The sequence below is a fragment of the Lethenteron reissneri genome, chromosome 56, assembly GCF_015708825.2.
Source record: "Lethenteron reissneri isolate LAM-NWPU_2019-01 chromosome 56, ASM1570882v1, whole genome shotgun sequence".
Taxonomy (NCBI): domain Eukaryota; kingdom Metazoa; phylum Chordata; class Hyperoartia; order Petromyzontiformes; family Petromyzontidae; genus Lethenteron; species Lethenteron reissneri.
This window is the reverse complement of record NC_083834.1, coordinates 3,970,285-3,986,252: the sequence shown is the minus strand read 5'-3', so window position 1 is coordinate 3,986,252 and position 15,968 is coordinate 3,970,285. Positions and strand designations below refer to the sequence as shown.

At 53.2% G+C, this 15,968-nt stretch overlaps 1 protein-coding gene across 1 annotated transcript in view; it reads right to left on the bottom strand.

Annotated features, from left to right (window-relative positions):
* The window catches only part of LOC133357024 (mucin-19-like), an 82,338-nt gene that overhangs the window by 5,002 nt on the left and 61,368 nt on the right, over nucleotides 1-15,968 (bottom strand). Inside the window, exons 9-12 of the mRNA XM_061574764.1 lie at nucleotides 13,397-15,348; nucleotides 11,986-12,147; nucleotides 6,565-6,623; nucleotides 233-279 (exon numbers count right to left, since the gene is read on the bottom strand). Coding sequence (XP_061430748.1) covers nucleotides 233-279; nucleotides 6,565-6,623; nucleotides 11,986-12,147; nucleotides 13,397-15,348 — 2,220 coding nt within the window. The remainder of the gene's footprint in view (nucleotides 1-232; nucleotides 280-6,564; nucleotides 6,624-11,985; nucleotides 12,148-13,396; nucleotides 15,349-15,968) is intronic.

Here is a 15,968-nt window from a genome sequence, read left to right as displayed (position 1 = left end):
CCTCCATCTGCTCCTCCACCACCTCCTCCACCTGCTCCCAATCCTCCTGGTCCGAGCTCACCCCCCGCTTCAGGATGAGGGCCGGCCGACAGCGGCGGTGGTGGAGGGAGGCTGCTACCCGCCCCCTCCACCTGGTTGGTCTCCATAGCCACGAGCTTGGCCTCCCCGTTGCTGTTGTTGTTGTTGTTGTTGTCGTTGTTGTTGTTGTGCTGCCCCTGCTGGTGCCCGGGACGACCGCCCTGGAAGACCGCGGCGTAGTGCACCACCTTGTTGCCACACCTGCGTTCGCACGGACGCACGTGGGGCAAGAGGGGAGAGGAGGTGGGTGGTTGGTGTGGGTGGGTGAGTCGTGGTGGGTGGGGAATGGGCAAGCGGTAATTGACAGGAACGAGCGACGCCATCGGGGTTGGAGTGGCACGGTGGTCAGAGCGCTCGGCACGGTTTAACCCCGTGTGCTTGTACAGGGACATTGAGTCTGCAGGTCCACGCGGCGAACAGCAGGTTCAATACGGGCAGAGAAATGCGTATTTGTTTATTTGTTTGTGTTTCTCCCGTGTGATGGGACTTTGTAGGATGAACGTTGAGTATTATAAGGGGCACGGTGTGACCAATGAGGTCTGAATTGGTCTGTAATAAGGTAGGCACAGATACGGGGTGGACAGGTATGAATTATGTATGTGTGTATGTGTTAAACGGGATAAATAAAAACGTGTGTACATATGTTGAATTTCTTTTGCGCCGTACGTAAGCCAAACCATGCTAATCGGAGGATGGGTTAGTGTGTGGGTGAGTGACTATGTGAGTGGGTGAGTCACTGTGTGTGTGGGTGAGTGACTGTGTGAGTGCGTGAGTGACTATGTGAGTGGGTGAGTGACTGTGTGAGTGGTTGAGTTACTGTGTGAGTGGGTGAGTGATTGTGTGAGTGGGTGAGTAACTGTGTGAGTGGGTGAGTGACTGTGAGTGGGTGAGTGACTATGTGAGTGGGTGAGTCACTGTGTATGTGGGTGAGTGACTGTGTGAGTGGTTGAGTGACTGTGTGAGTGGGTGAGTGATTGTGTGAGTGAGTGAGTGATTGTGTGAGTGAGTGAGTAACTGTGTGAGTGGTTGAGTTACTGCGTGAGTGGGTGAGTTACTGTGTGAGTGGGTGAGTGATTGTGAGAGTGGGTGAGTGACTGTGAGTGGGTGAGTGACTGTGTGAGTGGTTGAGTTACTGCGTGAGTGGGTGAGTTACTGTATGAGTGGGTGAGTGATTGTGTGAGTGGGTGAGTGATTGTGTGAGTGGGTGAGTAACTGTGTGAGTGGGTGAGTGACTGTGAGTGGGTGAGTGACTATGTGAGTGGGTGAGTGACTGTGTGAGTGACTATGTGAGTGACTGTGTGAGTGGGTGAGTGACTATGTGAGTGGGTGAGTGACTGTGTGAGTGGGTGAGTGACTGTGTGAGTGACTATGAGTGGGTGAGTGAGTGACTATGTGAGTGGGTGAGTGATTGTGTGAGTGGGTGAGTGACTACGTGAGTGGGTGAGTGACTGTGTGAGTGGGTGAGTGACTGTGTGAGTGGGTGAGTGACTGTGTGAGTGACTATGAGTGGGTGAGTGAGTGACTATGTGAGTGGGTGAGTGACTGCGTGAGTGGTTGAGTGACTGCGTGAGTGGGTGAGTGACTATGTGCATGATGACGGTGATGATGATGGAGTCTTTGTGTTGCATAGCGGTGGTGGTAGTGATGTGTGCCGGGGTAGGGTTGGGTGAGATTACAAAGTGTGCCCAGACCGCTACAAGTCTCCCCCCCCGCCCCAGTGGGAAATGAGATCGTACGTCTCAGTGGGGGGCACGCGCTCTGTTAAGTGAATGACGCTGAATTTTAAAAGGGTCCCTTACGACTCAGTCAGGGCCCCGGAGAGAGACTCAATGCCTCGCGCGCTCTCTCTCTCTCTCTGTCTCTCCTCCGTTCTCTCTCGATTTCTCACCCACTGTCTCTCTCCTTTGCTCTCCCTCTGTCTCTCTCCTTTGCTCTCTCTCTGTCGCTCTCCCTCTCTCCCCCTCTCTCCCTCTCTCTCCGGAGAATGAAACAAATTCTCGGGTTTGCACAATGTGATGACTTCAAAGGCGTCGCCGTTGACATCGCGCGCGCGCACGCACGCGCATACATGCACGCACATACACGCACGCACATACACGCACGCACATACACACACGCACATACACACACGCACATACACACACGCACATACATACACGCACGCACATACATACACACGCACATACACACGCACATACACACGCACATACACACACGCACATACACGCACGCACATACACGCACGCACATACACGCACGCACATACACGCACGCACATACACACACGCACATACACACACGCACATACATACACGCACGCACATACATACACACGCACATACACACGCACATACACACGCACGCACGCACGTACAAAGATCCCCCGTATAGCCTTAACAGGCTGTAGGGACAAGTGCTGCTCGCGAGCACCTATGAAGGCCGGCACGGCACACGAGGGGATGGGTGGCCAACACCACGCCCGGCCGCCTTTGTCTCCCCAGTGGCGATGTTTACACATCGCACCAGGTAGTAATTTGAGGCTGAGTCGACCTAGGGGAGGCCCAGGACCGGTTCAGATAATCGTCACCGGTGTTGGTCGTGAGCGGGAATCGAACCCGTGTCGCCAGGTTTGTAGCGCAGTGCGCTAACCGCTACACTACCGCTCCCCACAACACACGCGCACACGCACGCGCCCGCACGCACAAACACACACGCGCACACACACGCATGCACAAACACACACGCGCACACACGCGCACACGTACGCACAAACACACACGCGCACACACACGCACGCGCACAAACATACATGCGTGCACACACGCGCATGCACAAACACACACGCGCACACACGCGCACACGCATGCACAAACACACACGCGCACACACACGCACGCCAACAAACATACACGCGCGCACACACGCGCATGCACAAACACACGCACGCACACGCGCACACACACGCACGCCAACAAACATACACGCGCGCACACACACGCATGCACAAACACACGCACGCACACGCGCACACACGTGCACACGCACACGCGCGCACGCGATGTTTCTCAAATGTGAATTAATCTCTGTCGCGCAAACACCGCCTCTCCGCTCCGCGTGGCTGTGTTTTGGCGTTTGCTCGGTGGAGTCACCAAGGCTCTTTCCTTTACTTTTCATTAAAATAAAAAAGCTAAACAAACACGCACACACACGAGCACAACAACAACAACCGCCATTTGCCACTAAGTGGCGGTGATGTCACCACGACGCTTGTGCCAGGCTATGTGCATGTTGAGGCTACCACGTGAAGTGTCGAACGCCCGCTCGCAGGAGGTCACGCGGGCACGACCTCTTGCAAACCAGGTGAGGAAGTTAACATCTCATAGCCACTGCGGCACACCTTAGGCAGGACCCTCCTGGAAACGAGTCTTGAAACTCGGTGTGAGGCTCGCCTGGCTGAATGAGGGCAGTAATAACAATACTAATGTTTCACCTGAAGACGGAAGCTTGTGTTGCCTCCGAAACGTCGTGAAATTATTGTTTTGATTTTTTATTAATTAAAATTTCATTTTTTACCCACGTGACTTTACCGAAAGAACGAAGAGTATGAATCCTTGCAGTCACGAAAGCTTCAAATCTAGAAATACTAATGTCTCCTTTGGTGTTGGCCACCCACCCCCTCGCGTGCCGTGCCGGCCTTCATAGGTGCTCGCTAACAGCACTTGCCCCAACACTCTGCCACGGGCTATACGGGTGACTTTTGTCTTTGTTGTCACTCAGTTTGCGATGCGCCTCTTCTGCCTGATGACCACCCCCGCAAGTGATGTCTCCATGACCTAATTTTGTAATTGTCCTGCGATCGGTCTGAAAGGTGATCCGCGCGAGACGGGGAATGTAGCGCTTCACGTTGATCGATGTCTCGCGCGGACACGGCGGCGGTTGCGTTTGGGGCCGGTTTCTATCCAAATCTTGTCTTTGTTTGCCGTGCGTACATTAAAAAAAAAATTCGGATTTGATTTGAGTTGTGTTTTTGTTTTTAATCATAGTGGGTCACAGTTCCTACGATTGCGTTTTCATTGCTTGCATAGCTTGATTTTGGTGATTTCGAAAAGTGTATTGGTGTGGCCATGTTTGTTTGTTGTAGTACAGAGTTAGACTGATGGCCTTAATCTAAGGTGTCTTGTGGTTGTTGTTGTTGTTGTTTGACTTGCATCCCACTGGGATTTTTGCACACAGCGTTGGTGTACGGTGTTTTTTTCTGCAATATTTTGCTGTCTTTTCTTGGATTTTCTGTTTGCACTCAGTCACATGTTCACTTTAAGATGTTTTTTTGTTCATGTTTTTCTTTTTTGTTTGTTGCGGTTGCACCCGATTCAAGAGCCGAATGGCTCACAGGGCTATACCTAATACATGAACTTGAAACTTGAAACTCTTGCAAATGAGACTCCTGGGTTTCCTTGCTGCCTCACCTGGTCACAAATAAAAAATAATCGTCCGCTCTTATAATAATCATCATCATCATGATGATGACGATTATTTGCCTTTTGGCGTTCTCTGGTCTGACACTGGTGAGACGAGGCCCTAAAGAAGGCTGTCTCTTGTGTAGGCCAATCAGTTGCAAAGACAATGCCATACATTTCGATTTGAGACCCCCCCCACCTCCTACGCATTTCACAAGTAGTGACTAATCCCATATCTGCATTTCCCATAAATATGCTAAATTCCTCTTGATATGCAAATTCATTTGTCAAGGCGCCCTTCCCCCTCCAACCTCAGCTTAAATATACGCTGCCAAGCCTGGTGGTGTTCATTCAGACGCTTTCTTTCCGACAGACCTGTTCTTCACCTGAGGATGGCTGCTTGCGTTGTGGCTGAAACGTCGTGAGAATTGTATTTTATGATGTATTTTATAATTTTATTATTTCCCTTCTACGTGACTTTACCGAAATAACCAAGAAGATGAATGCCATACATATGTAGAGGAGTAAAATGGGGACGTGACGAAAGCGGGGTCACTGTGGGAACGGGTAGAGTAAGCAGGGTGAAGAGGGAACCAGGGGTAGAGAGAGGGATCGAGTGGTGAGTCTGGGGAGAAGCCGGTGGTAGCCGTAGAGGTGCTTCTCTCTCCGCTCGGTGGAGTCGGCAGAGTCCCCGATCCGACACGAGAGAGAGAGACCGGAGCTAGCCGGCAGGGACCCGACTCAGAGTAGGAGCCCTAGCCCCTGGGAGTTGTGTACCCTGCTGTGGTGTTATTGTTCACCTTTAAGAAACCCTGGCGAAAGCCCATAACTTACCTCCGCCTCCGAGTGCGTCCGTGGGAACTCCTCAACACATATTTAGAGAATTCAAATATGGGACCCTTCTTGGGTGTCAAGATGTTAAACCACCAAACAGAAACCTTTTGCAAGGAGTCCCGTCTGCATTGACCACACACGGTGCTTGTGGTGAACACGCAAACACAAAACATTCTCTGATAATATATGCATGGTGTGGACCAATCAGTTCCAAAGACAATGCAAATATTATTAGAGAAAGTACGTGTCGTTAATGCAGACAGGATTCCTTGCAAAAGGTTTCTATTTGGTTTTTAAACATTTTAACACCTCCTGTTTTTTTTTGCCAGAAAGAGTAAAACACCCTTTTCTTATCAACATGATGATAACTTTGTACATAAGAGCTTTTTTTGGGGGGGGGGCGGGGGGAGGGGGGCAGATCGTGTAAATATAAATGTGTCGTCATTACCGCCACCGCCACCCCGAGGCGGCCAATCAGGAAGGGGTTTGTCACGGAACACAACATTTGCCCAACTAGTTACTGGATCAGCAACTTCCCGCTATTTGTATATTTCCGCCATTTTACATAGCGGCCACCATTAGTATAGTCTGCCAATGTAGGCGGCAGAGCGTTAGGTGGTCGGGTGGATGGGTGGCGGTCATCCGCCGTGAATAGCGAGGATATTCTCCGTGTGGGGGGCACTCATAGTTGGGGGGGGGGGGTGTGGTTATGTGGAAGTGGGCAGGGCTAACAGAAAAGCTGGGCGAGGGGGGCGCTGTGAGCCTGTGGTCACGTGACAGACCCAGCAGGTGCCATGGGTTGACTGAGTGAGATGTGCCAACTCGATGCGTTTTAGCCGCCCCAGAGCTCCGTTCGTTGTTGTGAGCATCGCTCCTCTGCCCTCCGTTGTTGCCGGAGGGCGACTGCCTCCAACTTCCCAGTAGCAGCAGCAGCGTCCTTCACGAGCCCTATCCACAGAGGCCGATCGTGACACCGCTGACCTCCGTTGACTCGGCAAAGTCCCCTCAGCTCCACATCCTCCCTCCCCCCTGTACCCCCACCAGCTTCCACCTCCTCTCTCCGGCCCGCGTCACAAAGGCGCCGTGGTGACGTCACCGTCACTCGCTGTGGCGGCACGTGGCGGGCGTCGTCGTGTGTGCCGCCGCCACCCCGCCACGCTGAGCCTACCACGGGGGCCCCCTTTCGTTGGCTTACCGGAACCCCAGGACGTGCAGCTTCTTATATCCGGGCATCTTCTCGAACACGGGCAGCATCTGCGCGTGGTAAGACGAGGGGCGGGGACAGTCGACGAAAGGGGGGAGGGGGGGGAGGACTTCAATTCGAGCGAGAATCAACGCGGTGTTCACGTCGGCCCGTGCCAACCGTGGATTTCCCCGCTTGGGGCCCGAGTCCCGGTGGTGCCACCACAGCCGCGTCTTCCACACCCCTCACCCATTTCCTCTCTTAACAACGCCATTAAGATGGCCCACAATTCCCCTCTGCCCCCACTCCGGGCGTAAAACTGGGCCGGCTAAATCGTCACGATCGTCATCATTGTGTTCAGTTTGTTGTCCATCCCCCACCACCCTTTCCCCCCACTCCCGCGCATTCGGTTAGCACGGTTGGCAAGGTACGGTGCGAAAGAAGTTCAGCATGCACACACACATAGACTCACATAGTCACTCACCCACTCACATAGTCACTCTCCCACTCACATAGCCACTCACCTACTCACACAGTCACTCACCCACTCACATAGTCACTCACCCACTCACATTGTCACTCACCCACTCACACAGTCACTCACTCACACAGTCACTCACCCACTCACATAGTCACTCACCCACTCACACAGTCACATAGTCACTCACCCACTCACACAGTTACCCACTCACATAGTCACTCACCCACTCACACAGTCACTTACCCACTCACATAGTCACTCACTCACTCACACAGTCACTCACCCACTCACATAGTCACTCACCCACTCACATTGTCACTCACCCACTCACGTAGTCACTCACCCACTTACACAGTCACTCACCCACTCACATAGTCACTCACCCACTCACATAGTCACTTACCCACTCACATAGTCACTCACCCACTCACATAGTCACTCACCCACTTACACAGTCACTCACCCACTCACATAGTCACTCACCCACTTACACAGTCACTCACCCACTCACACAGTCACTCACCCACTCACACAGTCCCTCACCCACTCACATAGTCACTCACCCACTCAGACAGTCACTCACCCACTCACATAGTCACTCACCCACACACTCACCCATTCTCCAATTAGCACGGTTGGCTACGTACAGTGCGAAAGAAGTTCAACATATACACTACTGTACAGTACACTATACACTACACACCACTAATATACACTACACCACGATACTACACGACTATACACTACAATATACACTACACTATACACCACTAATAAACACTACACACCACTAATATAAACTGCACTATACACTACACTAATACAAGCTACACTACTATAAACTACCCTACACACTACACTAATATACACTACACCATACACTACACTAATATACACTACACTACTATATACTACACTAATATACACTACACTATACACTACACTAATATACTCTTACACCACGATACTACACGACAATACACTACACTACACACTACACTAATATACACTACACTACTATACACTAATATACACTACACTATACACTACACTACTATACACTAATATACACTACACTATACACTACAGTAATATACACTACACTACTATACACTACACTAATATACACTACACTATACACTACACTACTATACACTAATATACACTACACTATACACTACACTACTATACACTACACTAATAGACACTACACTACACACTACAGTAATATATACACTACACTAATATACACTACACTATACGCTACTATACACTACACTATACACTACAGTAATATACACTATACTACTATACACTACACTAATTTACGCTACACTATACACTACACTACTATACACTAATATGCACTACACTATACTATACAGTAATATACACTACACTACTATACACTACACTAATATACGCTACACTATACAGTACACTAATATACTAATATACACCACGATACTACATCGACAACGCTCACTCTGGCTGAAGGAGTGGCAACAACTTTAGTCACCCGCCCCCCCCCCCCGCCCGCTCTCTCCGCGAGTGGGGGGGGGATGCCGTGAGCCGCCTCCGATGACGTACACGGGAGAGAGACAGGGACGTACGCAACATACGTCATCGGAATGGAGATTCGGAAGAAAAACTGATGACTTGTACGCACGGCCATCGGAACTCGAAAAGGGTTTTTAACCGGCGCACGCTCGCTGACTCTCACTCGCTCACCCTCGCTCACCCTCTATCGCTCACCCACACTCGCTCACACTCATTCGCTGACCCTCGCTCACCTTCTATCGCTCACCCACGCTCGCTCACACTCGCTCACTGACACTCGCTCACCCTCTATCGCTCACCCACGCTCGCTGCCCCTCACTAACCTCTATCGCTCACCCACGCTCGCTCACACTCGCTCACTGACACTCGCTCACCCTCTATCGCTCACACTCGCTCGCTGACCCTCGCTCACCCTCTATCGCTCACCCACGCTCGCTCACACTCGCTAACCTCTATCACTCACCCACGTTCGCTCACACTCACTCGCTGACCCTCGCTCACCCTCTATTGCTCACCCTCTATCGCTCACCCACGCTCGCTCACACTCGCTGACCCTCGCTCCCCCTCTCTCGCTCACCCACGCTCACTCACACTCGCTCGCTGACCCTCGCTAACCCTCTAACCCACGCTCACTAACCCTTTAACCCATGCTCGCTCACCCTCTAACACTCGCTCACTAACCCTATAAACCACGTTTGCTAACCCTCTAAACCCACACTTGCTAACCCTCTAACCCACGCACGCAAACCCTATAACCCACGCTCGCTAACCCTCTAACCCACGCTCGCTAACCCTCTAACCCACGCTCGCTAACCCACTAACCCACACTCGCTAACCCTTTAACCCACGCTCGCTAACCCACGCTCAACATTCCCGCGTCGAGCAGACGAACTTGGGGGCGGCCGCGATTAAGCTCATTACGAAGCGCGCGGCCTTTCATCCGCGCTCCCATTAATCGGGGACGGGACACGGCGCCTCGCACCCCAGTGACCGTCGCTCCATCTCGCTAATTGATGCTACCGATCATAACCGCGCGTGCTCGACCGACGTAATTGGACGGGAGTGGCGACCGGCGCATTCGCCAATTTGCAGGCCCCTTAAATTGACGACGCACCGCTTGGCTACGGCCGCGACGTTCGCTGGGGGTGGGTCGCGCAGCGCGTAGCTTCGTGCGCCGCTTAAGACCTCCCAAATAAAATCAACGGTAATTAGAGCGCGACCCGCCGATGCATCAACCCTCCGCCCTCCCGCCCCCGAACGACCGCATCCGCGTGCACGCGCGCGAACCCGAACGCGACTCGGCAATTGCGTTCGGAGTGACAAGCCTGCCACAGCCACCACCACCACCACCAGGGTAATAAGCCATCGTTTGTGCTGGGCCAGGGTCCCTTCTGAAAGAGGAGGAACAAACAAAGGAGCCGTACAGCTCAGTGTTGCGTGGACCTCGCCTGGCAAAGGAAACAAAATAAAATCACAGTTTTGGTGTCCGGATTGCAGCGCAGAATCGGTCCACGGTTCGACTCCATCTCCTCCGGTGGGCAGTTGAAAAACAACGGAGGGAAGTTTTATAAAATCACCCGCCACCCCCCTCCCACGCCCAGCCGCTACTGCTTCTGTCCACCACCCGGCAGGTGCGGTCCACCGCGGTTAGTCAACGGCGGGCAGGTTCGCGTGCGGCGGCGTCCCGTGGCGGTGGCACTGGTGGCGTAAAACGTGGGTTACCCTCTAAGCGGCGCCTCCGCTAGAGCGGCCCCCCAAGCGGAGGCCACCTTCCTACTGGCGGTAGCGAGAGCAAAGCACTTGCAGCGGAGGGGAATGGGAGGGGAAGCTGCGCCTTTGCCCTCCTCCAAAATATAAATGTTGGATAAAACGTCTCCTCAATTCGACCTCCGCTGGAAAGCAGGCGTGAATCCGCGGCACAAAAAACCCGACGTATAATTAATTCCGCTCTCCGTACCTCTGACTAACGACCACCCCTTCGCACGCGACCTTCGCCGTGACCTTCCTGTTGCCGGGGGGAGGTGGGGGGTGGTTTCCGGGGCCGGGAAGGTTGGCCGTGGCCGGTGGAAAGTTGTTGAGTTCTATGTATTTGTCGCACCAAGCGGAGGACTCCGGACGCCAGGGGTTAGTCGGGTCGTCCCCTGTGTGGGCGAGCGAGGGTGATCGAGCCGCGGCGGTCGTCGTCGGATGCGGCGGCAGAGAACGTGGAGATCGAATCGAATCAGAGCAGGGTAAAGCGGTGACGTACGTTTAACTTCTTTGGCACCATACGTAGCCAACCGTGCTCATCGAAGGACGGGAGAGTGTGGGGGCGAGTGACTGTGTGAGTGGGTGAGTGACTGTGTGAGTGACTGTGTGAGTGACTGTGTGAGTGGGTGAGTGACTGTGTGAGTGGGTGAGTGACTGTGTGAGTGACTGTGTGAGTGACTGTGTGAGTGGGTGAGTGACTGTGTGAGTGGGTGAGTGACTGTGTGAGTGGGTGAGTGACTATGTGAGTGGGTGAGTGACTACGTGAGTGGGTGAGTGACTGTGTGAGTGAGTAACTATGTGAGTGGGTGAGTGACTGTGTGAGTGGGTGAGTGACTATGTGAGTGGGTGAGTGACTATGTGAGTAGGTGAGTGACTGTGTGAGTGGGTGAATGACTGTGTGAGTGTGTGAGTGGCTATGTGAGTGGGTGAGTGACTGTGTCAGTAGGTGAGTGACTGTGTGAGTGGGTGATTGACTGTGTGAATGGGTGAGTGTCTGTGTGTCTGTGTGAGTAGGTGAGCGACTATGTGAGTGAGTGAGTGACTATGTGAGTGGGTGAGTGACTGTGTGAGTTGGTGAGTGACTGTGTGAGTGGGTGAGTGGCTATGTGAGTGGGTGAGTGACTATGTGAGTGGGTGAGTGACTATGTGAGTGGGTGAGTGACTGTGCGAGTTGGTGAGTGACTATGTGAGTGGGTGAGTGACTATGTGAGTGGGTGAGTGACTGTGTGAGTGGGTGAGTGACTATGTGAGTAGGTGAGTGACTGTGTGAGTGGGTGAGTGACTATGTGAGTGGGTGAGTGACTGTGTGAGTGGGTGAGTGACTATGTGAGTAGGTGAGTGACTGTGTGAGTGGGTGAGTGGCTATGTGAGTGGATGAATGACTGTGTGAGTCTATGTATGTATGTTGAACTTCTTTTGCTCCGTACGTAGCCAACCGGACCATGCCAATGTTCTGACATTCCGGACTGTTCCGGACCGTGCCGACGTTCCGCTCCGTTCCGGTCCGTGCCGACTGTTCCGACGTTCCAACGTTTCGGACCGTTCCAGACCGTTCCGGCTGAAATAAATTTATTTTTGACACCGCAGGTCGCACGCGCGCACGCAGTGGCGGCAGTGGAGGCGGTGGGGTAAAGCGTGCGTACTCGCGGCCGCGAGCGCACCTTGCGTCGGAGTTGCTCGGTGATCCGGTGGAGCTGCGTGGAGCTGGGCGGAACCACGCAGGGCACGGGCTGGGTCACGCGCACGCTAAACTCCACCACCTGCACCAGGGGGTGCTCCGGAACGGCGTTGGGAAGAGCCGGCTCCTGCGGGACGCCACCGTCGGCCCCCACGTTGCCCAAACACAACGCCACACAGCGCGAGCGAGGCTCTTGTCACGAATAGTGTTTTTTCTTTCTTAAACAGAAATCAAACGTTGTTTTTGCAGTTTAACACGTAGCAACAGTAGTAGTAGTGTACGGCTTTCACAACCAAATGTTATGCATAAGAAAAGTTATTATTTTTTTCCGGTTAGATCACGTAAATATATAAATCTGGTTGTTCAATCGGCCACCACCGACTAGTAAGGTTTGTCACGGAAACAAAAGTGCCCAATTCGTTACTAGTTCAGCACTAAGCGGTTGTGTGTCGTAGAGTAAACCCACAACAACTTTTACAATTCGAGTAGCCGTGACGTTACAACAACTACCAGCATCATTAGGCGACAGCCAGAATTGTGGACATATCCTGTTTTGATTGCGCCTGCAAATTGTTTAAGCTAATACTCTACCACTGTTTGACGACTGTTACGCCGCTGGCAGATCCGCTACTGATTCATCGCTAAGCATACTAAATGCGCTTCACCATTCTGCTCTGTGCTTTGCACTGGATGTACCATACAGGATCCACCATTGTAGCCTCTACTTAAAATACGATCTCACATCAAACACAACGGTGCAAGAAGAAATCTACATTGGGCCCTGCTCATCCAGAAAATCATTCTCGGCAAATCTGTTCAATACTTAGCTAATTCAAAGCTTTTTATCTATCCCTTGCCTGGTATACAGGAGGCCGTGGATTCAATCCCGACCTTGATGCCTGCATATTTGGAATTTTCATGTCTCTCTCTCCCCGCGGTCGCGTGGATTTTTTTACGGGTCCTCCGTTTTTTTCGCCCCACGTTTAAAATCAACGTCACGTGATGGTGATGAGCCACTTTGTTGAGCTATCATTTGCGACAGCCTGGTCGCTTCTGAAAAAGAGCTACAAAGTGCAGTGGGCCTTAGTTTTATATTTACACGGCATACAAAGCTGCAGATGCCGGCATTGTGCAACGGTCAGCACACACTGTATTTAACCTTCCTTGATACCAGGGACCCGTCTTGTTAAAGCCTATCCCACCTGAGCGGCTGCCTACACTGCAGTCGGGGTGAAGCGATGGATTCAACCTCGCGTGCAGATGGAGTGTGACGGCATTTGCCACGAGGGATGTCCGTGCCTCGAGGAGGCCTTCTTCCAGCAGAGGATAGACCACGGCTGGTGGTGTGGATGTCATTGGTAGTGAGCGTGTTTTACCGTGCCAGGCCCGGCCGAGCTGCCGATGATCTCGTTGGAGGAAGAGGCGTTCCCACTGCCACCGACATCACCTTTCCCCGACGCCGACGCCTCGGCTGCGCTACCGCCTTCTTCAGCGGCGCTGCTGCCCTCTTCAGCTGCAGTACCACCCTCTTCAGCGGCGCTACCACCCTCTTCAGTTGCACTACCGACCTCTTTAGTACCGCTACTGCCCTCTCCAACTACACTAACAGCGTCTTCAACGGCGCTACCGCCCTCTTCAGCAACTGTACTCCCCTCAGCTCCAGAACCACCCTCTTCAGCTCCAGAACCACCCTCTCCAGCTGCGGTACCACTCTCTTTAGCTGCAGCACGAACCTCTTCAGCGGTGCTACTGCCCTCTTCAACTGCGACACCATCCTCTCCAGCTGTAGCACCATCCTCTCCAGCTGTAGCACCACCCTCGTCAGCTGTAGCATCACCCTCTTTAGCTGCAGCACCACCCCCTTCAGCTGTGCTACTGTCTTCTTCAGCGGCGCTACCACCCTCTTCATCTGCGGCACGAATCTCTTCAGTGGCTCTACTGCCCTCTTCAGCTGTGGCATCACCCTCTCCAGCGGTGGCATCACCCTCTTCAACTGCACTAGCGCCCTCTTCAGCGACGGCACCGTCCTCTTCAGCTGCGGCACCACCGTCTTCAGATTCTTCGGCTGCGGCACCACCCTCTTCAACTGCACTACCGCCCTCTTTAGCTGCACTACCGCCCTCTTCAGACGCACTACTGCCTTCTTTAGCTGGACTATCGCCCTCTTCAGCTGGACTACCACCCTCTTCAGCTGCACTACCACCCTCTTCAGTTGCACTACCGACCTCTTCAGTAGTGCTACTGCCCTCTCCAACTACACTAACACCGTCTTCAACGGCGCTACCGCCCTCTTCAGCAACAGTACTCCCCTCAGCTCCAAAACCGCCCTCTACAGCTGTGGTACCACTCTCTTCAACTGCGACACCACCCTCTGCAGCTGTAGCACCACCCTCGTCAGCTGTAGCACCACCCTCTCCAACTGTGGCATCACCTTCTTCAACTGCACTAGCACCCTCTTCAGCGACGGCACCGTCCTCTGCAGCTGCGGCACCACCCTCTTCAGATTCTTCGGCTGCAGCACCATCCTCTTCAGCTGCGGTACCACCCTCTTCAACTGTGCTACTGTCATCTTCAGCGGCACTACCACCCTCTTTAGCTGCACTACCGACTTCTTCAGTAGCGCTACTGCCCTCTCCAACCACACTAACACCGTCTTCAACGGCGCTACCGCCCTCTTCAGCAACAGTACTCCCCACAGCTCCAGAACCATCCTCTCCAGCTGTACCACCACCCTCTTCAACTGCACTACTGCCCTCTTCAGCTGTGGCACCACCCCCTTCAACTGCACTACTGCCCTCTTCAGCGGCGGCACCACCCTCTTCAGCTGTGGCACCATCCTTTTCAGCTGCACTACCGCCCTCTTCAGACACACTACCGCCCTCTTTAGCTGCACTACTGCCCCCTTCAGCTGCACTACCGCCCTCTTCAGCTACACTACCGCCCTCTTCAACTGCACTACCACCCTCTTCAGCTACACTACCGCCCTCTTCAACTGCACTACCACCTTCTTCAGCGGCGGCACCACCCTCTTCAGCTTCTTCGGCCGCGGCACCACCCTGTTCAGCTGAGGCACCGGTGACCTCGGGCGGCGCTGGCATCCCGGCGTTCCCAACACCGGCGGGCGCCACCACCGTCGGCGTTTGTATCGTCGTGGCGAAAAGCCCGGCAAACGCAGAGGTCACGACCCTCACGGCGGTCGAGATGACAGAGCCGGCGACCCCCGGGGGGGTCGTTGTTCCGGTCAAGGTCGCCGGTGGCGGCGGCGGAGTCTTAGGGGCGGCTGGGGGCGGCCCGGTGAGATATGGAGGCGGAGATTCTCGTGTAGTTCCTGCGGGGAGGATGAGGCGGGGGGTTAAGATCGCGAGGGGTTAAGTGTGGACAACCTACGGGGTCCCAGGGCACCGTGGGAAGCGGAGCGGGTCGGTCGATAACAACGATCTCTCAACCGTCATCATCATTATCATCACAATAATCAGTCATTATCATCATTATAATCATAATTTGTTGTCATTCCCATCCTTTTATTGCTCAACCTTACTTCATCATCGTTTGCATGGAAATCATCAAGATCGTAATTTTTTCATGGTAATTTTAACGATCATCATCATCATCACCATTCGTCATCGCATCTCTGTGATTGGTTAAGCCAGCATCACCGCAAACACTCTCGTTGTCAGGCACACGTGGTCAGGTAATCGTCACCGTACGGACAGACATTCCACTCTGCCTTGCCATGAGCACGTGGAATTGCCTCCCTGGCGCCAGCCAGGCAAAGGAGACGGAGCAACGGTCCCATTTGGGAGGCGCCTCTGAGGCTCCTTGTAGATACCTCTGGGGGGAGTGGGCAACCAACGATAACAAGGGGAGACATTTAGCCTCGAATTCGGTCAAACAAGAAACTTAAAGACCACTCAACATTTCAAGAGACGCACCGATGCACCCGTGGTG